This window comes from Canis aureus, chromosome 13 (assembly GCF_053574225.1).
Source record: "Canis aureus isolate CA01 chromosome 13, VMU_Caureus_v.1.0, whole genome shotgun sequence".
Lineage (NCBI taxonomy): Eukaryota > Metazoa > Chordata > Mammalia > Carnivora > Canidae > Canis > Canis aureus.
In genome coordinates, this window is record NC_135623.1 from 15,260,072 (window position 1) to 15,285,674 (window position 25,603).

Sequence of the window (25,603 nt, forward strand, 5' to 3'; positions counted from 1 at the left end):
TCAACCAATACCAAGGAAATACAAATGATTTTAAAAACACATTATGAGCAGCTATACACCAATAAATTAGGCAATCTAGAAGAAATGGACACATTTCTGGAAAACCACAAATTACCAAAACTGGAACAGGAAGAAATAGAAAACCTGAACAGGCCAATAACCAGGGAAGAAATTGAAGCAGTCATCAAAAACCACCCAAGACACAAAAGGCCAGGGCCAGATGGCTTCCCAGAGGAATTCTATCAAAAGTTAAAAGAAGAAACCATACCTATTCTACTAAAGCTGTTCCAAAGGATAGAAAGGGACAGAATACTTCCAAACTCATTTTATGAGGACAGCATCACCTTAATTCCAAAACCAAAGACCCCAACAAAAAGGAGAATTATAGACCAATATCCCTGATGAACATGGATGCAAAAATTTTCAACAAGATACCAGCCAACAGGATGCAACAGTACATTAAGAGGATTATTCACCATGACCAAGTGGGATTTATCCTCGGGATGCAAGGCGAGTTCAACACTGGTAAAGCAATGAGCATGAGAGATTATATCAGCAAGAGGAAAAACAAGAACGATATGATCCTCTCAATAGATGCTGAGAAAGCAGTTGACAAAATACAACATCCATTCCTGATCAAAACTCTTCAAAGTGCAGGGATAGAGGGAACATTCCTCAGCATCTTAAAAGCCATCTACAAAAAGCCCACAGCAAATATCATTCTCAATGGGGAAACACTGAAAGCCTTTCCCCTAAGATCAGGACCACGACAGGGATGTCCACTCTTACCACTGCTACACAACATAGTAGTAGAAGTCCTAGCCTCAGCAGACAACAAAAAGAAATAAAAGGCATTCAAATTGGCAAAGAAGTCAAACTCTCCCTCTTCGCAGATGGCATGATATTGTACATAGACAACCCAAAGACTCCATACCAAGATTGCTAGAACTCATACAGCAATTCGGCAGTGTGGCAGGATACAAAATCAATGCACAGAAATCAGTGGCATCTCTATACACTAACAATAAGACTGAAGAAAGAGAAATGAAGGAGTCAATCCCATTTACAACTGCACCCAAGGCATAAGACACCTAGGAATAAACCTAACCAAAGATGTAAAGGATCTATACCCTAAAAACTACACAACACTTCTGAAAGAAATTGAGGAAGACACAAAGAAATGGAAAAATATTCCATGCTCATGGATTGGAAGAATTAATAATGTGAAAATGTCAGTGCTACCCAGGGCAAGTTACACGTTCAATACGATCCTTATGAAAATACCATGGACTTTCTTTAGAGAGTTGGAACAAATCATCTTAAGATTTGTGTGGAATCAGAAAAGACCCAAATAGTCAGGGGAACATTGCAAAAGAAAACCAGAGCGGAGGGCATCACAATGCCAGCTTTCAGGTTGTACTACAAAGCTGTAGTCATCAAGACAGTGTGGTACTGGCACAAAAACAGACACATAGATCAATGGAACAGAATAGAGAACCCAGAATGGGCCCTCAACTCTACGGTCAACTAATATTCGACAAAGCAGGAAAGAGTATCCACTGGAAAAAGGACAGTCTCTTCAATAAATGGTGCTGGGAAAATTGGACAGCCACATGCAGAAGAATGAAACTAGACCATTCTCTTATACAAGACACAAAGATAAACTCAAAATGGATGAAAGAGCTAAATGTGAGACAAGAATCCATCAAATTCCTAGGAGAACACAGGCAACAACATCCTGTTTGAACTTGGCCACAGCAACTTCTTGCAAGATACATCCATGAAGGCAAGGGAAACAAAAGCAAAAATGAATTATTGGGACTTCATCAAGATAAGAAGTTTTTGCACAGCAAAAGAAACAGTCAACAAAACACAAAGACAACCTACAGAATGGGAGAAGATATTTGCAAATGACCTATCAGATAAAGGGCTAGCATCCAAGATCTATAAAGAACGTATTAAACTTAACACCCAAGAAACAAACAACCCAATCATGAAAAGGGCAAAAGACATGAACAGAAATCTCACAGAGGAAGACATAGACATGGCCAACAAGCACATGAGAAAATGCTCTGCATCACTGGCCATCAGGGAAATACAAATCAAAACCAGAATGAGATACCACCTCACACCAGTGACAATGGGGAAAATTAACAAGGCAGGAAACCACAAATGTTGGAGAGGATGTGGAAAAAAAGGAACCCTCTTGCACTGTTGGTGGGAATGTGAACTGGTGCAGCCACTTTGGAAAACTGTGTGGAGGTTTCTCAGAGTTAAAAATAGAACTACCCTAGGACCCAGCAATTGCACTGCTGCGGATTTACCCCAAAGATACTGATGTAGTATCTGTATCTTTGGGGTAGGACACCTGCACCCCAATTTTATAGCAGCAATGTCCACAATAGCCAAACTGTGGAAGGATCCTCAGTATCCACTCGGTGTTCATCAACAAATGAATGGATAAAGAAGATGTGGTCTATGTATACAATGCAATATTACTCAGCCATTAGAAGAGATGAATACCCACCATTTGTTTCAATATGGATAGAACTGGAGGGTATTATGCTGAGTGAATTAAGTCAATAGGAGAAGGACAAACATATGGTTTCATTCATATGGGGAATCTGGGAAACAAGGGGTAGTGGAAGGGGAGGTGGGGAGGTAGTGGAGGTAGTGGAGGGGTGGGGGGGAGGGGTGACTGGGTGACAGGCACTGAGGAGGGCACTTGACAGGACGAGCACTGGGTATTTTATGTTGGCATATCAAACTCCAATAAAAAAAATATACAAAAAAATTAAAAATAAAAATAAAAATAAATAAAGCTTTACAAACAAATACATAATACAAAGTTGAATTTAAAAAATCACTCTGAGGAAAATTTGAAGGCATGCTGACATGGAGTTAAGGCAATTCCATCTGATGACTTCAATTTTCTTGCTTAGAGTAAATGATAGAAAATCTATGAAGAGCAAAGAACATACGAAACAACTGTTAGGAATACTGAGTTGCTAGCTGATCAGGGAAAAATCAAAAACTCCTGGGCAGTGCTGCGAGGCCCTATCTTTTATTATTAACCTGCCTCTTCACCACACAGGTCTCAGCCTAGTTATCACCTCCCTGGAGAAGCTGTCTCTGACCATGCAATCTAAAGCAGACACCTTCTCTTTATTCTCCATGAGAGAACTATGTTCTTTCCTCTCAGAGAACTCATCGCAAGTTGTAATTCCATTAATATTTATTTGCTCCTTAGCTATAGTTAAGAAAGAAGTCCCACCGAACTATGTATGATCCACAAGAGCAAGATTCCTGTGTTCAGTATTATACACTCAATACCTAACATAGTGCCTAGCACACAACAGGTGTTTAATAATTTTCTTCTCTGGAGCTTCCTTCCCATACATTTTATTTCTATTGGGCCTCTTCTGAACTCACTAGTAACTCCTTCCACACATACATTAAGGATTTTGAAGAAGCCTTGTACAAACCAAAAATGGAAACAGACCCTGAGTTAGGATCAACGTTTTCCTATTTACACCACAAAATATATTTACACATATTTTTAATGTTAGTTTTGTCTTTTAAGGATGAAACTTTATAGACTCCTCAGTTAATTAAGACTGATTTTAATCTTATAGTGACTATGACAGTCTTACAAACTTTGTTCTCAAGTCTGATATCATACACATACATGTAGTAAAATAATAGGTTACTCCTGGCCTCTCAGGGTCAATCTACATTAAGTAAATTTTTCTAGTAACTAAGTTTAAGTTTCTACATTTAAGAGTACTAGGATTAAAAGAGCAAAAATGTTTTAAAAGAGCATGAGATATAGAATCAGTCCAATGTTAAGCCCCGGTTCCAACATTTATTTCCTATTTCACAGTAGATAAATTATTCCACAAGGCTAAGACTCCTTATCTGTAAAAGATAAGATTCTTTATCTACTGTGTGCCATGCACCTATGCTAGGTTTTGAATTTCTCTCACAGGGACTGCTGTGAAGATTAAATAAGACAATATATATATAAATCATCTTGGAAAGTGAAAACACCACACAAATGTCATTATTATATCTGAAGGAAATCTTTCTAGATTATCTTCCCCTTCTTTCAAAAATAAACATACTGAAGAATCACTTATCTTTTTTCCAAGTCCAATAAGTACTTGCTACAATGTATTTAAGCTAAATCTTCCATTACTGTCATATTATCTAGTTGGGCTGTTAGTCAGCAGCCTGTGCCCTTTAGATTATTGTTTCTTAATGTGTTATGGTTAAAAAACCAAGGTAATTAGAACCATGTACACCTAAGAATATGCTCTAGGTTATCTACACTGATATGGGTGTTACTAGATTATCTGTGGGATGAGGTGAGCTTTAGGATCCTCCTATTCTGCCATCTTTCTCAGTACTCTCATTTAATAACATGCTCTAAATGAGGGTTCCTCAAGAGCTTCTTTCAAGGAGTGAAGTACAGAAGCCTATATGTAAGGATTTTGCCCCAAAGTATTTTTTGTTTCTTTCTGGTTTAGGCTATAAACAGCTGAGATGACCAGCAATGTGACCTCCAGAGAAGTAGGGTACTACTTTGGGAGTATAAGCCCTCACCTAGAAAATCTAGTTGACTATTCAAGGAGGCAATCCATAATATTTCAAAAGATATTACTCTTTTTTTCCTCCAAAAAGTATTACTCTTTTCAATTTAATCCCAAAACAGAAGGCTAAACACGTCAAGGTGTATCAATTTAGGTTAGGTATACAATATAACACAGAGGCATTATCATTAGATGGCAAAAATCTTATTCTGATTCCTAGCTCTTACACATTTCCTGGAGAACTTTTAGCACCATGACACAGAATAAGCAATGATTGTGACATGAGAATCAAAGATCTTATAAGTAAAACTCTTTAGCATTGGGCTTATTTTAATAAAAACTGCTACCAATATTATTACTCCTTTGAATTGGGCAAATAAGAAAAAAATCTTGAATGTAAATAAGTTAAGATTTTCTAAAATTATTAGAAAAAATATATTATAAATTTTAAAAGTAATCATAGAACTTTTTTCCATTTTATTATGAAAATTTTCAAATACAAAAAAAACTGGTGAAACAACTTTTAAAATTGTGACAAGAATTGGCAGTATGTTCTTTTGCATATTGTCAGTAGTATCTCTACTCTTTTTTCAATTTTTTATATATATATTTTTTATTTTTTATATTTTAATTATTACCTATCTTAATCTACATCTGACAAATTCCTAAATTGAATTTCAAACTTGTTATGTAAGAGTTACCATAAGGCTTTATTTTTTCACAAATTGCTTTTTTAATTTTTATTTTTACTACTGAAGTATAGTTGGCATACAATATTATGTAAGTTTCAGCTGAGAAGTACCTACTCTTGCTTCTTTTGCAAAGAGATTAAATAACTCAGAACACTTTTTGGTGAATAAGGCAGGAAATCACATTGGTATGATACAACTGGGGGCAGCCACTTATTTCTGACTCTCAGTTTCCTTATCTGAAGGCAGCTTGAAAGAGGTATTTCTGACCTTCAGTTTCATTATCTGAAGGCAGCTTGAAAGAGGTAGAAAACACATTCTAATTATGCATATAGTCCCTCCAGGACACCACCCTGGAGGATAATTATTTAGTTACACTTACTTAAAAACTACTTCCATTATTTTACCCATATAAACCATTTGCCACAGTGCTAGTAAATAATAAGTATTCAATAAATGTTGGCTACTATTATTAGCTATCAATAGTTATATTTCAAAAAGAATCCGGTAAAGTTAGACTTTAGTTAACATTTATTTTTTTTTACTTATAAGATTAACATCTCTATATGTATATATATTTAAAATGAATATGTTAAGCACAGTCATTAAATTGAGACCAGAAAGAAATTAAAGCAGTGGCATAATCTCTTAAAATTGTTGTGCAGCTTTGTAAGGGTCTTTTAACCTTACCATATATAGCACCTATTGAAATTAACCCAGTTTCTTTGGCAGGCTGAAAGAATTTAAAAAGACTACAGACTTGAGCAATTTAGTTAAAATCACGGAGTACAAATGTCTTCTTTCCAAAATTATTCCAAAATGTCTCTACAGCCTTACTTCTCCCACCTTTCCTTGGATTTATACTTTATATGTATATATATAGTCACAGCAAAAGTGAAAGTATACACCATTATCTGGCATCTAGGAACAGGGATAGCTCTAATGGGGATGTATGAAGATTGTGTGGCAGTGAAAACACCAAAGATTTGGAATCACACATACTTTCATTTGAACTAGACCTGTACCATTTACTAGCATTATGACCTTTCAGTTACTTTCTGAATTAGTTTCCTCATCTGTATATAAGTAGGATAAAAATGCTATTTTATAGGATTTTTGAGAAAATTCAAGGAAAACATAAAATGCCTGGCATGTAACAGCAATCAGTAAATGACAGTTATTATTATTGCCACATTTTCATTCCATTTTATAGCTGTGAACTAATTTTATTAGTTAAGAGAGTATAGAGTTTATAAACTAGAAATAAAAAAGACATTAACTCAGGATGCCTCAGTGGCTCACTGGTTGAATGTCTGCCTTTGGCTCAGGTCGTGATTCTGGGGTCCTGGGATCAAGTCCTGCATCAGGCTCCCCGCAGAGAGCCTGCTTCTCCCTCTGCCTGTGTCTGAATCTCTCTGTGTGTCTCCCATGAATAAATAAATAAAATCTTTTTAAAAATGGCATTATCGGGATCCCTGGGTGGTGCAGCGGTTTAGCGCCTGCCTTTGCCCAGGGCGGGATCCTGGAGACGCGGGATCGAATCCCACGTCGGGCTCCCGGTGCATGGAGCCTGCTTCTCCCTCTGCCTATGTCTCTGCCTCTCTCTTTCTCTCTCTCTGTGTGACTATCATAAATAAATAAAAATTTAAAAAAAAAAAAGAAAATCTTAAAAAATAATAATAATAAAAAATAAAAAAAAATAAAAATGGCATTATCTCTTTTAACTTAAAACTTAATCAGAAATAACAAAAATCGGGATCCCTGGGTGGCGCAGTGGTTTGGCGCCTGCCTTTGGCCCAGGGCGCGATCCTGGAGACCCGGGATCGAATCCCACATCAGGCTCCCGGTGCATGGAGCCTGCTTCTCCCTCTGCCTGTGTCTCTGCCTCTCTCTCTCTCTGTGACTATCATAAATAAATTAAAAAAAAAAAAAAATAACAAAAATCCTCAATATACACAAACAGAATTTCACAGTAAGAGTTTTCCAATTTATTTTCAAAATTTGTTTTTGTTTTGTTTAATAAATCTTTAAAGATTTATTTATTTATTTATTCATGAGACACACGGAGAGAGAGACAGAGACAGGGAGAGAAGCAGGCTCCTCACAGGGAGTCGGATGTGGGACTCAATCCCAGGACCCCGGGATCATGACCTGAGCCAAAGGCAGATGGTCAACCACTGAGCCACTCAGGCATCCTTTGTTTTTGAAAACAGAAGTACTGAATTAAAACTATGCTTTCCCAATTAAAAGGTCAAAAGCAGAAATTAGTTTTCCCATAATAGTATTTACTTATTTTTCCCACTGCCAGATGAGGATGTAAAGTATTTTATACCAGCAAACTTCTAAATGGATATTTTGAAAGAGAAGTTATTTTTGCCATGAGAAAAGTCGAAAGAAAAGAAAAGAAAAGAAAAGAAAAGAAAAGAAAAGAAAAGAAAAGAAAAGAAAAGAAAGAAAGAAAGAAAGAAAGAAAGAAAGAAAGAAAGAAAGAAAGAAAAAAGGAAAGGAAAGGAAAGGAAAGGAAAGGAAAGGAAAGGAAAGGAAAGGAAAGGAAAGGAAAGGAAAGGAAAGGAAGGAAATGTTCCTAGATTAGAAAAGAAAAATGCTTATTTCAAATTACATAGTAAGTAGCAGGACAGACAAAAACAAATGCATTCCTTTTCCTGGAATTAGGCTCATCTGTCCTTTTCTAAGAAAATAATTAAATGGCCACAGCAGCACTTCAAAATCCAATGCCAATTAACAGCACATAATTCTGGTTTACTCTGCTTATTTTATTTGTTACCATGAAAAGCCATGGTCTGAAGCAGTCGATCAGCCACTTCCTGTGGGAATACTCCAGGTTCCTGCAGACACAATGTTCCATCCTGTCTTGCTGAACAGAACTTCTCAAGGTGAGTAGTCAGGAAATTCAAGCAGATATCAAGTAAGGAATAGGGAGATGCCTCCTCCTTGGAGCCCAGGAAAAAACATAAAGGGAACACAAAAGCCAACAAGTTAGTTTCCAGAAAAGTAGAGAATAAAACATTCATTTACTTATTCAACAAATATTTTTACTCAGTGTCTACCATATGTTAAATACTATGTTAGGCAGTGAGAATATAACAGGTGACCCATGTCCTCAAAAAGAAAAGAAACATTTAAACAGGTATTTACATAACATTTATAAGTATTATATTACATACTATATTAGAGAAAGTAATAGATAGTATGTAAGTACAGGCAGGGTGCCCTAATCAGTCAAGGATGGTCAGGGAAGACCTCAGAGGTATAGCAGATTAATCTTCCTAAATTACTACCCATGACCCTCCCCTGCTCAAACCTTCCACAGACTTCCATGGGCCTGAAGACAAAAGATAAAATTCTTAGACTGTTAGACGATGCCTGAGTCCTTCCAAAATCTAGACCAAATTTACTTTGAAACTTGATCTCCCACAAAATCACCATCCCAATCTGAATGAATCTATTGGGTAAAAGAATTTGCTATAGGTGTTAGCATCCTCAAAATAGAGAAAGGTTAACCCAGTTATTCCGGTTTGAAGAATAAAGAGCTAATCAAACATGCACAAAGATTTAAGAGTAAGGGTTTTAACTACAGAAATAAATACTCTATATGTTAATAATAACAATAATATAATTAAAATATAATTATAGTAGCTATCACTCATTAGATGCTTTCCATATGACTGTACTGAGTATCTTACATGAATTTTCGAATATTTATTCTTTCAACCCTGTCTTAAAAAGTAGTCAAGTATTATCTTCATTTTTAAAGTTTTAATTGAAAACTGGCTGACATTAGAAACAACAAATACCCACCATTTGCTTCAACGTGGAGGGACCCGGAGGGTACTATGCTGAGTGAAATAAGTCAATCGGACAAGGACAAACATTATATGGTCTCATTCATTTGGGAAATATAAAAACTAGTGAAAGGGAATAAAGGGAAAGGAGAGAAAATGAGTAAAAATATCAGTAAGGGTGACAAAACATGAGAGACACCTAAATCTGGGAAATGAACACGGGGTTTTGGAAGGGGACGTGGATGGGGGGTGATGGGCACTGAGGGGGGGCACTTGGCGGGATGAGCACTGGGTGTTATGCTATATGTTGGCAAATTGAACTCCAATAAAAAAAAATTTTTAAAAAAATGGCTGAGAAAAGTAACATCTTTCTCAGCATTCTGTACCTACTGATAAAAGTATATAGTTTCAAATTAAAAGCTGACTCAGGAGCACAACTCTTCTAATATATATATATATATATATATATATATATATATATATATATATATATTCATTCATTCATTCCTTCATGAGACACAGAGAGAGGCAGAGACATAGGCAGAGGGAAAAGCAACTCCCTGTGAGGAGCCTCATGTGGGACTCGATCCCAGGACCCCAGGATCACAACCTGAGCCAAAGGCAGACTCTCAACCACTGAGCCACCCAGGCATCTTAATCACCTTAATTATACATGTGATATTTTAATGAAAGTCATTAAAAATTATAGTTCAAAGATATACTAATTACACAGAAAAGTATTCATAACGGGAAGGTAAAAAAAATAGTTTATAGAACTTCCTCAACATGAAAAAAAGAACTTACTTAACCTGATAAAGATCATCAATACTAAAAGATAACCTAGAGAATGGGAGAAGATATTTGCAAATGACCTATCAGATAAAGGGCTAGTTTCCAAGATCTATAAAGAACTTATTAAACTCAACACCAAAGAAACAAACAATCCAATCATGAAATGAGCAAAAGACATGAACAGAAATCTCACAGAGGAAGACATAGACATGGCCAACACACACATGAGAAAATGCTCTGCATCACTTGCCATCAGAGAAATACAAATCAAAACCAGAATGAGATACCACCTCACACCAGTGACAATGGGGAAAATTAACAAGGCAGGAAACCACAAATGTTGGAGAGCATGTGGAGAAAAGGGAACCCTCTTACACTGTTGGTGGGAATGTGAACTGGTGCAGCCACTCTGGAAAACTGTGTGGAGGTTCCTCAAAGAGTTAAAAATAGACCTGCCCTACGACCCAGCAATTGCACTGTTGGGGATTTAGCCCAAAGATACAGATGCAATGAAACGCCGGGACACCTGCACCCCGATGTTTATAGCAGCAATATCCACAATAGCCAAACTGTGGAAGGAGCCTCGGTGTCCATCGAAAGATGAATGGATAAAGAAGATGTGGTCTATGTATACAATGGAATATTACTCAGCCATTAGAAATGACAAATACCCACCATTTGCTTCAATGTGGATGGAACTGGAGGGTATTATGCTGAGTGAAGTAAGTCAATCGGAGAAGGACAAACATTATATGTTCTCATTCATTTGGGGAATATAAATAATAGTGAAAGGGAATAGAAGGGAAGGGAGAAGAAATGTCTGGGAAATATCAGAAAGGGAGACAGAACATAAAGACTCCTAACTCTGGGAAACGAACTAGGGGTGGTGAAGGGGAGGAGGGCGGGGGGGTGGGGTGAATGGATGACGGGCACTGAGGGGGGCACTTGATGGGATGAGCACTGGGTGTTATTCTGTATGTTGGCAAATTGAACACCAATAAAAAATAAATTTATTATAAAAAAAAAGATCATCAATGAAAAACCCAGTTACTATCATACTTAATTTTATTTTTTTTAATTTTTATTTATTTATGATAGTCACACAGAGAGAGAGAGGCAGAGACATAGGCAGAAGGAGAATCAGGCTCCATGCACCGGGAGCCCGATGTGGGATTCGATCCCGGGTCTCCAGGATCGCGCCCTGGGCCAAAGGCAGGCGCTAAACCGCTGCGCCACCCAGGGATCCCTCATACTTAATTTTAAATGTCTGAATATTTCCCCACTAAAATCAAGAATAAGACAAAGATAGGGGCTTTCACCACTTCTATTCAACACTGTACTGAAGGTCCTAGAATTAAGCAAGAAAAAGAAATAAAAAGCATAGAGATTAGAAAGAAGAAGTAAAACCATTTCTATTTGTAGGTGATATAATTTTGTATAAAGAAAATCCCCCCCAAAAAATTTAAAAAATAAAAAGAAAATCCCTGGAGCATTTGGGTGATTCATCTGCTTTGGGGTCAAGGTCATGATCTCAGGGTCCTGGGATGGAGCCCCGCACTGGGCTCCCTGCTCAGTGGGGAGTTGGCTTCTCCCTCTCTCTCTGCCACTCTCTCTCTTTGTGCTTTCTCTCCCTCTCTCTACCAAATAAAGTATTTTTAAAGAATTAAAAAAATACAAAGAAAGAAAATCCTAAGGAGGGGTGTCTGGGTGACTCAGTTGGTTAAGTGTCTCCCTTTAGCTCAGATCATGATCCCAGGGTCCTGGGATGGAGCCCCATATCAAGCTCCCTGCTCTTCCCTCTCCCTCTCTCCCTCCACTCCTGCAGTCTCTCTCTCTCTCAAATAAATAAATAAATAAATAATATCATTGAAAAGTATTAAGAAAATCCCAAGGAGTTGACAACAAAAACTATCAGAACTTAAAAAAAAAGGTTAAGCAAGGTTGTAGGATATAAGATCTATTTTATTTACAATATATAATATCAATTATGTCTATACACTTATACTGAACAATCTGAAAGTGAAATTATGAAAACAATTCCAGGGATGCCTGGGTGGCTCAGTCAGTTAAGGGTCTGCCTTCAGCTCAGGTCATGATCCCAGAGTCCTGAAATTGAGCCCTACAACTAGATCCCTGCTCAGTGGGGAGTCTGCTTCTCCCTCTCCCTCTGCCTCTCCCACATGTCACTATCTCACTCTCTTTCTCTCAAATAAATAAAACCTTTTTTTAAAAAATTCCATTTACAATAGCATCAAAAAAATAAAATATTTAGAAATAAGTTTAACAAAAGAAGTATAGAATTTTAAAAATAAAGACCTAAATAAATAGAAAGACATATTCATAGATTAGAAGACTATTGTTAATTGGTCTACAGTTTCAACACAATACCTATCAAAACCCAGCTTTTTTTTTTTCACAGAAGTTAACAAGCTGATCCTAAAATTCATATGGAATTTCTTTTTTCCTGAGTTTTAACTATGAGTTCTACCTGCTTTTTCTATTTTCATGTACCATCTTCCTAAATATTTAAAATTCATCAGCCAGATGAAGCAAGCTACACTTTCACCTGAGTTCATAAATTCCAAAATAATCTATTTAGTTTGCAGAAGAGAAAATAAATGCAAGTTGTGTAGCCATCAGAGGGAAGATATATAAACCTTTTGAGAACATATTTTTTTGCAAGACACTTAGCAAAATAAACCCAGGAAGTAATATATGAACACTTAAAATATTTAAGTAATCATTCTTTATCAATTAGTAAAATGTGTTCAACAAGGAGATTTTGGACCCCACAAATTTTCCGTTTCCAAGGAAACTCCACTTTACCTTAATTCCTATTGATAAGCCAAAGAATTTTCTTTCTTTCTTTTTTTTTAAAGATTTATTTATTTATTCATGATAGAGAGAGAGAGAGGCAGAGACACAGGAGGAATGAGAAGCAGGCTCCATGCCAGGAGCCTGACGAGGGACTCAATCCCAGGACTCCAGAATCGCGCCCTGGGCCAAAGGCAGGCGCTAAACCGCAGAGCCACCCAGGGATCCCCAGCCAAAGAATTTTCTATTTAGCTACTCTTCTGTTGGGAAGTGTATCTGCCTAAGAGTTAATAACTTGGGTTTTGGAGCTAGAGTGCACATCCCAAGTTTCCACTTGCTAACTGTGGCACTATACACATTACCCAACCTTTCATTCCTCAGTTTTCTCACTTACGATACTGATAAGCATAATACCTATCTCATGAAGTTTTTGTAAGGATTAAATGAGATAAAGCAGGAACCAGAGAACTTAAAATAATGGCAGTGTGTCTGGAAATACACAGCTTGCAAAGCCAGAACTGAGACCCATGAAATGTGGCTCCAAGAGCCTATGCCCTTATCTACCACACTATACTACCTATTCAACTTTATACACCAGTTTTGAATATAGTATCTCACTTGATACTCAAAGCAGGCCTGTGATATGAACAAGGATAATCACTTCCATTTAAAGATGAAGAACAGAGAGGTTATGTATCAAGCCAGTGACAGAACCAGAACTGTACTTAAGTTATCTGAGACCTACTCCAAAAACCTAAACTGCCATGATTCCCCAAATCCTAGTAATTTAAGCTAACACAGAAGTATTGAGAGATCAGTGTGCTCCTACTTTATTTTTATTTTTTAAAGATTTATTATTTATTTATTTATTTATTTATTTATTCATGATAGAGAGAGAGAGAGGTAGAGACACAGGCAGAGGGAGAAGCAGGCTTCATGCCGGGAGCCCGATGCGGGACTCGATCCCGGGACTCCAGGATCACGCCCTGGGCCAAAGGCAGGCACTAAACCGCTTAGCCACCCAGGGATCCCCTCCTACTTTATTTTTAAACAAATAGCAGCACAGGAAGACTAAAAAAGAAAGGACAAAGCAGAAGCTGGAATTCAGTGTCTAAATAATTCATCTCTCAGAAATTTCTGCTCAGAGAGATTTTCCTCTTTACCAACTAGGTACACTCCAGCCAGAATACAAATACTGCTCCTAGTAAAATAGCAAAAGACAGAGGAAGGAGGTCAAGTCTGACTTCATTTGGATCATTAAGTAAAAGTTCTTTTTAATTAACTGTAATAATGCATTTTACTCAATCCAGCCTAACCCAGGTCTTTAACACACAGCTCTTATTGGTACACTAAACTGTTACTTAATGCAACCCACTACTTAAAATGGTTCCTTAAGCAATGTAACAGGCACTTTGACACCTCTAAGCCTTTTTTTAGATTAGTACTTTTATGTGACAAAATCTCACATGACCTTCAAAATTCAGTCAAACATTACTAGTTCTGTGATGCCTTTGTTGATTTCAAGGCAGAATTTTACTTTCAGCACCTGACAAATTCCAAATTTCACATAATAGCTATTAGGTACTGAATGAAAGCTGTGTGGTACTAGGCACTAATCTAGCTTTATATATGTTTGCAATCTTCAAAAGAAGTTTGTGTGGAACAAGGTAGGCTCAGAAAAATTAATGTACATGTCAAAGATAAAACAGCCAGCAGATAGCAGAGCAAGGATAAAAATTATAATAGCTATTTTTCATAAAATACTAAGCCTTAGGTTCTGGTTCAGAGTTTGTTAGATACCTCAGTTCTTTCCATTTCTACATGCTATGAACCAAGCACCATTATAAGAAGCATTTTAAAAATGAGGAAACTGAGGTTTAGGTTAAATATCTTCCTTTTATTCACATGGGCAAGAGATTGCTAAACTGGGACTCCCAATCAAGAATGAGGCAACAGTCTGTATTTTTAAGCTTTAACCTCTATGCTATATCATAATCATAATTATTGAACTCATATTACCTTTTAATATATGCTATATGCTATAACTATGTTAAGTGCTTTACATAATTTTTTTCATAATTTCATTTACTTCTCATAAAAATTCTAAGTTAAATTCTATCAGTATCCCCATTCTATAAAGATGAGGACACTGAGGTTTTGAGGGGTTAATTTACCTACATTGATATAGCTAAGAAATGCCAGAGCCAGGATGATACCAGGCAATCTGATTGTAGAGTTATTTGTGCTTTAATAAATCACTACATAAGCTTCCATTTATATCTGACTCCAAATTTAGGTTTCTTTTACAATCCCATGTTAACCACTGTTTTTTATGACTGCATGTCTCCCCCACTAGACCATGATGTTCTTCAAGTTCAAGAAACCTAGGGCAGCCTGGGTGGCTCAGTCATTTAAGCGTCTGCCTTGGGCTCAGGCCATGATCTAGGGGTCCTGGGATCCAGCTCCACATCAGGCTTCCTGCTCAGCAAGGAGTCTGCTTCTACTCCTTCTGCCTTCCCCCACCCACACCCCTCTCACTTGTGTTTTCTCAAATAAATAAAATCTTTAGAAAAAAAGAAAAAAAGCAGGGCCAAGACACAACCCAGACCTGTTGATAATGAAGTCCATACGTTTTCCACTATACCATACCAACTCTCAGAGCAATTATTAGTTCGGCACTGATATAAATTCCAAAAAACAATTGGGACCCATTGGTTGTTAACAATGGCTCAGACATGAGGTGATGATGCTGTGGATTAGGGTCGATGCAATGAAAATGGAAAAACAAATCAACGGTGAAAAATAATTTGCGGGAAGAATTAACATGAGGTGAGCATTTCTGAACCCCCGTATCTAGCACAATGCCTAGCTCAACAGGCGAATGTTCTTTGAAGGACTGACCAACACTCATACAGCATACTTCTGACACATATTATCTCAGCCCTCACAACATGGTGTAGTGGACATCATTTTGTACAGGAGGACACCAGAGCTCAGAAAGAGTAACAGACCCAAACTCATCAAGTCAGAATGTGAAAGAATTAAGCCTTGAATCAAGATATTTAATTCCAAACATTACACTCTTCTTCTCATCTCATACAGCACGCTCTAGTGAGGGAGCAAGGGAGGTGGAAGAGGGGAAGCGCAGATAAAATAATAATAATAATAATAATAATAACTCCAAGATTTAAAGTAGAAGTTAACCAGGGAGAAAAAAGTGTGTGTGTAGCAGACGAGCAAGATAAAGCAAATGGGATAAAATGCTACACATTTTAAGCAATTTTGGTGATTGCTACGTGAGAATTCTTTGTATTATTTTTGCCATTTTTTATGTCTGAAACTGTCAAAATGAAAAGTTAGAAAATAAAAATTTAAAGAAATGGTGATTAATACTCCTATAATCTCACTGACAAAACTGGTAAAAAGACTAAGCAAAGGATTATTTCTTCAGAGGAAATTTGTTGTAGTCATGGAGAGTCCTGTCTGCTCAGGCAAATACAGAAAAGGAACTAATGCTCTGGTGAAAGAACTAAGCTGAATGTGCAGATTTAAATAGCATCCCCTAGTGGTGACAGCTGAATGGTAAGAATAGATAAATTCTCAGGAAGAGTGATCTCTTGAGGTAACTAAGCCCTGTAATTAACTATCCCAAGTACAGCAGGCAGAATGACATGGTTCCTGAACAATGGCTAAAAAAAAAAATACCCTACGGCAAATAGGAAAAACAACAATTCCAGTATGAAACAGCACAGCTCTTTTTAAAAAATTTTAAAAGAAAAAAAATAAATAAATAAAAAAATAAATAAAAAAAAAAATAAAAAATTTTAAAAGATTTTATTTATCTATTCACGAGAGACACAGAAAGGCAGAGACACAGGCAGAGAGAGAAGCAGGCTCCATGCAGGGAGCCCGATGTGGGACTGGATCCCACGACTGCAGGTCATGCCCTGAGCCAAAGGCGGATGCTCAAACTGCTGAGCCACCCAGGCATCCCTTTAATTTTTTTTTTTTTTTTAGTTAATGTGGTGTTATCTGGAACAGGATATAACCTTGACATAATGAGTTAGCCCAGAATGGTCCTCTCATACACTACTGGTCAGAGTGTAAACTGGCACAATTTTTCTGGATATGAATATTTTAATAATAATCTTAAAAACACCCACACTCCAATACTTCTTCATCTAAGAATTTACCTAAAAACTAATAAATGAGATATTAACAACAGTATTTACACAAAGGGATAGATTAATTTTTCTAGCAAAAAAATCCATACAGCCCACGAAGCTAGGCGTTGGTGAAGTCCAAGCTGTCCTAGAGGAATAAAAGCTTACGTTTCAAAAAAAAAAAAAAAAATCCATACATACAAACACCTAAAATAGGAGGAAATGGTAAGCAAATCATGGTATATCAATTCTATATAATACTACACAGCAATATGTATGTTTCTGATAATTTTCAATGACACAGCAAAATGCTAAGAGTAAAATATTATTAAGCCAAATAAAAATTATATGTAGCAGGATTTCAATTAAACATCTATACAAGTATAGGAAATTATATTGTCTGAAAATCATTTCAGAAGATTAGAAAGCTACCTCTGAACTAAATATGTTGTGGTATATCTATAAAGAAGAGCAAGGGAAAGATATGAAATAAAAAAGGATAGAAAATACCTTGAGGTCATAGAAAGGGAGGTGGGCAGAGGGTTGGGGTGACTGGGTGACGGGCACTCAATGGGGCACTTGGTGGGATGAGCACTGGGTGTTATGCTATATGTTGGCAAATTGAACTCCAATAAAAAAAAAAAAAGTATGACTTAAGAACCCAAAAATAAATAAAGAATAATAAAGTAAAAAAAAAAAAAAAAAAGATACCTTGAGGGTAAGGGCATGTGGCATAGAGGAACACAGATGAGATGGCAGAGGTCATGTTTTACTTCTTGAGATGGGATGCCAGGTTTTTACATATTTGTTATATTCTATGTTTCATGACTTACATAAATGTTTCATATGGCTTTTTGAATATATCAAAATTTTATTTATTTATTCATGAGAGACACAGAGAGAGAGAGGCAGAGACACAGGCAGAGGGAGAAGCAAGCTCCACGCAGGGAGCCTGACGTGGGACTCGATCCCGGGACTCCAGGATCAGGCCCTGGGCTGAAGGCGGTGCTAAACCACTGAGCCACCCAGGCTGCCCTCAAAAATATTATTAATGCAAATATACATCACCACACACTAGATTAGCCAAATAAAACACAAGTGATACCAATAATAAACTTAAATTAATAACAATTCATAATTAAGATACAAAACTAGCAACCATAAAAAAAACTACCAACTGAAGACACTGGCTGATGTACTTACTACAAAGCTCTAAGAAACTACAGGAATTCCAATAAACTACATTCATACATCTACAGTAGGAGCTTTGCAACAGTTGCAAGTGTCAAACTTCTTCATAAAAGACTGGAGTCTTGGGCAGCCCTGGTGGCTCAGCGGTTTGGCGCCACCTTCAGCCCAGGGCATGATCCTGGAGACCCAGGATCAAATCCCACATCCGGCTCCCTGCATAGGGCCTGCTTCTCCCTCTGCCTGTGTCTCTGCCTCTCTCTCTCTCTCTGTCTCTCATGAATAAATAAATAAAATATTAAAAAAAAAAAGACTGGAGTCTTCAATAAACTCTTAATCTGCTAACTTTAGCTTCATGATTACTAAATTGTAGTAATTCTTAGTAACTTACTAAGTAGTTCTCTAGTATGGAGCCCTTAGTATATAAAAATTAATGTTTGAGGGACTGCATCATTTACCAGCCCCTAGGAGGTAGAAAGGATTTTTAGAACAGTTCATCATCTATCAGAAGGAGCTCAATGCCCCATATACTAAAAAGGACTGGGGTTAAGACTCGTGCCTTATCCATTTTTGCGTCCCCTACTCTGGCACAGAGCAAAAGATCAGTGTCTAGTGAGTATGTGAATAAATGAAGTACCTGATAAGCAGATTCCTTGCTTTTGAAACACTGCTTATTATAAGAACAGGATACAGTTAGGGGTATGGGATAATGAAGACAGGGCAAAAAAAGAATAGCTCCTCAAACCAGCTTTTCTACTTGACTACTTTCTAACAGCAAGGAAATGTCTTACTGAGATATCAACTCTCTCTCTCTCCCTCTCTTCAGAAACGACATGCATGCACTTATAGCAGTGTATCTTTTTGGATGGCTTTCCATTTCTTCAGAACCCAGCTCCATACCTCCCCAACAACTAAAAGGATCTCTTCCTTATCTATTATTCATTAAAATCCTAGGTCCAGTATTCCTTCTGCTAACTACAATGCCTCTGTAAAAGTCATTTAATTTTGTGCCTCGGCTTCCTTTTTCTGTAAAATGACATTTGTAATATTTTCCCCTTCACTTCCTAAGTTATTTTATCGAATAAAATGAAGGATTTGAATATGCTTTGTTTACTCTAAGACATTCTTACCAGGGACATCCATAAAGTGTATTTTCTTTGTAATTAATCAAAAGAGAAACCTCATTACTGAGAGATTCTGGAGGCCACAGGGTCTGGTCTGTCTTTGAAGAATCTCATATTGACCCTCATTAGCTCTTCTTAAACCTTCTCATGGCTTTCTTTTTTTTATTATTAATTAAAAAAATATTTTTTATTTATTTATTTGAGAGGAAAAAGAGAGCACAAGCAGGGGGAGCCAGAGAAGGAAAGAGAGAAGCAGACTCCCCACTGAACAGAGAGCCCAAGGTGGGGCTCCATCCCAAGACCCTGGGATCAGGATCTGAGCTGAAGAGAGATGCTTAACTGGCTGAGCCACCCAGGTGCTCCTCGTGGCTTTCTTTTAATCATTCCTAATTTTTTTCTTTTTTATATTCTCTTTCTTTGAAGTATTTAGTCATCTATACAACACTCAGCTAAAGACATTTTTAGTCATTTCCCCATGACTTAGTTATCTATTTTGTAGGTTGTTTCATGATTTTTAAAGTTTCATCAATTACTATGTTGCCAGGGTCATGGTAAAGCAGCATTTCAATACCCTAAGCAATGGCTCATCTATTTCTACCAAGCGGGGAGGGGGAGGACACTGAGAATTGTCCATATATCACAACAGACTATTCCACAGTCTGTTGGAAGAGACTGGGGCTTCCACTGCTGCTAGTATGACAAAAAAATGAGAGATCAGGCATCTTCTATCCTTGGAACTGAAGCCCAATAAAATGCATCCAATAAATTATTTCTTGAATGAATTAGTAAATTACTAGATTGTAACATGTTTCAAAACTCATTTTATTTCTCCTATTGACACTACTTCAGGAAATATCTGGTATTAAAAGTATTAAAATTGTCTCCTCAGGACAGACCTTGTGGGATTCAGGATCCCTGAATATTGAGGTCTCTCTTTTGGTTAATAATAAGAAAAAAATAGCTTATGGATGATACTGGTAACAATGTCTTACAGTAAACAGAGCAAGCTCACATCCTTTATTTCATTTGATACAATAATCTTATGAAATGAAAGGAGAAATATTACAAATTTCACTTTACAGATAAGGAAGCTGAGGCACTTTGGGACTTTCTGAAGTCCCTTTTCCAGAGGCATTGTAGTTAGTAGGAAGAATAGACCTAGATTTGAATTCTAGGTGGTGTTACACTACAAATTATCTGGGTTTCCTGATCCTCAGTTCTGTCCTTGGTAGAATGGGGATAATATTGGTACTTATCTCATGACGCTATTATCAGGATGAGGTGAGAAAGTGTGTTTAAAACCTGTAACACAATGCCTGACAGAGTAACTACCCAGTAAGCACTCCTTTCCTATTAGCAACCATCTCACAAAGTAATATAAATTTAAATTTCAGGGATCCCTGGGTGGCGCAGCAGTTTGGCGCCTGCCTTTGGCTCAGGGCGTGATCCTGGAGACCCGGGATCGAATCCCACATCGGGCTCCCGGAGCATGGAGCCTGCTTCTCCCTCTGTCTGTGTCTCTGCCTCTCTCTCTCTGTGACTATCATAAATAAATAAAAATTAAAAAAAAAAAAATTTAAATTTCAGACACATAGGACAGCAGGTTCATGGTTATAAATTCTCAAGAGAGTTTTCCCATCCAGAGTCCATATCAAGACAAATAAGCTATTTTGTCTCCCTATACCATCAAGCAGACATTTTTTAGTCTACCTTTTGGGATCCTGGCTTTTTGTAGTTGTCTCAGTTCTAATTCATGTGAAACAGGCTCAAAATCTCATCTCCTACCTGAAATGTTCTTAAACCTGACAAATCCTCCAAGAGAAGACAGAGCTCTAATAGTGCTTTTTTTTTTTTTTTTTTGTATACCTGGATGATTTTTTTTCTTAAGACTGAGCCAGAAACCAGTGAATACAAAGATTACAAACTTGATACTTTTATGATTAAAAACAGTTTATCGACATTTATCTGGAGGATTGTGTAATATTGTTCTGAAAAGTAATGGTATGGGAATCAGCCTTCCTAGTTTAAAGTGCCAGCTCTATTACTTACAAAATGATATAATCTCAGGGAAAGTACCTAATCTCCCTGCACCTCAGTTTTACGAACTGTAAAATGCAGACATTAACAGTATTTACATCATAGGATTATTGTCAGAATTAAATAAATTCTAAGTGCAAGACACTGAGAACAGGGATAAATTAACTACTCAGTAAATACTACCTATTATTATAGAATATAAAGTCTATAGAACAAAGCTGTGTTTTGTTCACTGCTGTATTCCCAGAGCCTAAAATAATCCTACAACATAGTGGGCACTCAATGTTTATTGAATGAACAAATGAACAGTCAAGCACAAATTTATTGATAAGTATATTTAAAATACATTTTCCCCTAGATAAAAAAAGATTGTGTGTCCATAGAGAAATATTAAGTCCTAAGTCTAGCCCTGAAATTAAAGCATGGGAATGAAAGACAGACAAGTGTCATGAGTTCATGGGTATAAGAAACTTCAGGTATTGGACAATCTTTGACTCCTCATTTTAGTAGTAGTCCATGGGAAATCTCTTGTTAGTTTATTGGTTTGGGGCTGGGGGCCGGGGGAGAGGAGGTGTTTTGTTTTGTTTTGTTTTTGTATTTTCTACTACTGATTCAACCACCTCAGACTTCTAGCAATGAACATCTAAGATAACCTTAGATACGATCTAAATCCTTTATCTTCTCCTTCCCCAAACACAACCAGTATACAAATAAGGAAGAAGTTCAAGAAAGTAATACCAAAGGCACAGATATATTGTGTTCAAAGGTACAGATATATCAAACTATTTGGCATGGACTATGGGGACTTATTTTTCTTTTTTAAAAACCATTAACTACTCCTAAAAGATCCCTAGATGCTGATAAAAATGCACGTAAGGCAAGCTTCTTACATGTATCACTTCAAGGTCTGGCCAGTGTGACAAGCAGCTATGTGCTAAAGGGCAAGGAGCTATAGTTCTATCTTTTTAGATCAAGGCCTGGAAAGGTAAATAAATTCCCTTCCCTTCCACCTTAACTCATGTAATAAAACAATCTAAGAAACAAAATAAAAATTCAGGTCAGTAATCACTAAGTATATGAGCAGATCATAGGAATGGCAAACTCAGAGATACTTCAGCATTATTTTTCTCTTAACTGCTAGCATGAGTTTTGAAATACAATACGGTAAACAGAGAAGCCAGGTTAATAATGGAAAGAACTGGGCTTGCAGTCAATTCTGGCTCTGCTACTTACTAGCTGTGTGATCTTAAGAAAATAAATTAACTTCTCAGTTTTCTTATCTGTAAAACTGGTGCTAAACTTCTATCTTGATTACTTCACAAAATGGTAATGAAGAATAAGTGGGATATGCATATGAAAATGCCTTTAAAATGCTAAAGTACTATGCAAATATTAAAATAAAAATTTTTTTGTGTAAAAAGTTAGGTAATATATTCATGGAGATCAGAGCTCAAGTACCCTGCTCCCACAGTACCATAGATAATAGAATGTATCTTTATCTTGCTAGAATCTTGCCATATTTTTTGAAGAGGTGTAGGGGATCATAGAGAAGAAATTTAGTACAATTTTTTCATTTTAGAGATTTTTATATGGAAGCATAGAGAGTGAAATGATTTGCCAAAGGTTAGAAGTTCTATGAAAAGAGAAAAACAAAAAAAAAAGGGATCCCTGGGTGGCGCAGCGGTTTGGCGCCTGCCTTTGGCCCAGGGCACGATCCTGGAGACCCGGGATCGAATCCCACGTCGGGCTCCCAGTGCATGGAGCCTGCTTCTCCCTCTGCCTGTGTCTCTGCCTCTCTCTCTCTCTCTATGTGACTATCAAAAATAAATAAAAAATAAAAAAAAAAAGAAAAGAGAAAAACTGATATTATATAACCAAGAATATTCGGACTTTAAAAATGTCCCTAGCAAAGGAGAATACTACATTGCACAGGTATTAAGATGCTAGAGAGCTAAGAAAAATGTTTGTACAAGGGAGAACTAGAGAGTTAAAAAGAAAAAAAACAGATGATCTTTATACAGAGCTTACAAAATGTCTAAATAATTAACTACCCCTCTAGATTTACGAGTAACTGATTCTTTACTATCTGTGTTTAAATATTCTATTCTCTGAAAAGACATCTCCACAAATTAGACAAATAATTTGAAAGTGGGCAGCCCGGGTGGCTCAGCGGTTTAGTGCCACCTTCAGCCCATGGTGTGATTCCTGGAGACCCAGGATGGAGTCCCGCATCGGGCTCCCTGCGTGGAGCCTGCTTCTCCCTCTCTGCCTGTGTCTCTCCCTCTCTCTCTCTGTCTCTCATGAATAAATAAATAAAATCTTTAAAAAATAATAATAATAATTTGAAAGTGTTTATACAAAAACATTGCTTAGCAATTCATCTCAAAATCATTTGGCTTCCTCCCCAATTCTTCCTCCTTAACTCTTCTAGACAGAAACATACATATAGCCCAGATCAAAAGTATCACTTGGACTAGTAAGAGAAACTATCTGATCCAAAATTTCTTGCCCACCAAACCTCTTTTTTCCCTAAGGGGATCTGCACAAGAGTATTCACCTTTTTTTCTCTCTTTCATTACTCACATCTCAGTTAACATTACCTTATGCTATTCTCTACAAAGTGCACACACTCTTTTACTAAACAAATATTTATCTACTTCTCAGGCATTATGCTAAGTGCTTAAAACATGCAGTTAAGAAAAACAGGAGGCTCCGTTACTGTCCTTGTCCTCAAAGAGCTCACAATCTGAAGAGATAGCCACTTTCCTTAACAAACAATACGAAGTACAGGAGAAGCATATAAAAAGGAGCAACCCAAGGCTGCTTGGAGGTAACCGAAGGCTTTGCAAAGAAGATAGGCCTTAAAGGGATTCTGAAGGTTTAATAGTCAAAGAGTCAAAAAAGGGAGACAGCATTCTTGACAAAAGAAACAGTGTAAGGGGGGTGGGGTAGAAACAGTGTAAGCTAAATTTAAGGGCACAAAAAACTCATAATGTGTGCTCAGTGTTACAGAGCAGAAAATGCAAAGACTTTTTTCATAAAATGATTAGGTCATTAGATTAAAAGATTAGATAAGAGTCCTAGTATACTATGCAAAACAATCATTTTACAACTATTTGCTGAGCCCCTACCATGTGCTAGACACTGCCAAGAACACAGGATACAGATCTTTGTAGACCCACTGTTGTCCACATATATGGTTGCCACCTGAGTTGAGCAGTACAACCTGTGTGGCCCTAGCAATCCTATAAGGCCTCTATAAACTAGGAGGACTCAAACTGCAGGCTCCTTAGTATGGTGGAGTGCACAATACTACACACATACCAAGTATGCTCTCTACACAATAAAATTTTGAAATATACACAACTTTCAATGTTGTTAAAATTAAGAGTGCAGTATCATTTTAAAAGTTAAAAACAGAACTATCATGTTATCTAGCTATCACACTACTGGGTATTTACCCAAAGAACACAAAAACACTACTTCAAAGGGATACATGCACCCCTATGTTTACAGCAGCATTATTTACAATAGCCAAGACATGGAAGCAGCCCAAGTGTCCATCAATTGATGAATGGATAAAGAAGATGTCATAGGGATGCCTGTGTGGCTCAGTGATTGAGCATCTGCCTCTGGCTCAAGCATGATCCTGGGGTCCTGGGATTGAGTCCCACAACAGGCTCCCTTTGGAGAGCCTGCTTCTCCCTCTGCCTGTGTCTCTGCCTCTCTCTCTCTATTTCTCATGAATAAAATCTTAAAAAAAAAAAAAAAAAACAACAAGATGTGATATATGCATTGTGTATGTATACACACATACATACACAATGGAATACTATTCAGTCATTAAAAAAAGAAAATCTTGCCATTTGCAATGCCATGGATGGAGCTAGAAAGTATAATGCTAAGTGAAATAAGTCAAAGACAAACACCAAATGATTTCACTCATGTAAAATTTTAGAAACAAAACAGAGACAGTCAAAACAAAAAACAGACTTTTAATTATAGAGAACAATCTGATAGTTACCAGAGGGGAGAGGATCGGCGTATAGATTAAATAGGTGATGGAAATTAAGGTGTGCACTTGTGATGAGTACCAGGTGATTTACAGGAACTGTTGCCATTACTATACTGTACACCTAAAACTGTTAATTAACTGGATTAAAACAAAGACTTGGGATCCCTGGGTGGTGCAGCGGTTTGGCACCTGCCTTTGGCCCAGGGCACGATCCTGGAGACCCGGGATCGAATCCCACATCGGGCTCCTGGTGCATGGAGCCTGCTTCTCCCTCTGCCTGTGTGACTATCATAAATTAAAAAAAAAAAAAACCAAAACAAAACAAAAAAAAGACTTAAAAATGAAATAAAAAAAAAAACAAAACTAAGAAATGCAGTGATAGTTAC

At 37.1% G+C, this 25,603-nt stretch overlaps 1 protein-coding gene across 4 annotated transcripts in view; it reads right to left on the reverse strand.

Moving 5' to 3' along the window:
• Positions 1 to 25,603, reverse strand: part of ZYG11B (zyg-11 family member B, cell cycle regulator) — an 86,833-nt gene that overhangs the window by 55,370 nt on the left and 5,860 nt on the right. For 2 of the 4 annotated variants that reach the window (XM_077844889.1, XM_077844888.1), the window contains exon 2: positions 8,067 to 8,232. The exons of 1 other annotated variant lie outside the window; for it this stretch is intronic. In XM_077844889.1, the coding sequence (XP_077701015.1) occupies positions 8,067 to 8,232 (166 nt within the window). Of the gene's footprint in view, positions 1 to 8,066; positions 8,233 to 9,100; positions 9,119 to 25,603 lie in introns of those variants that run through there. One more of the 4 variants, XM_077844890.1, reaches the window with a different exon arrangement.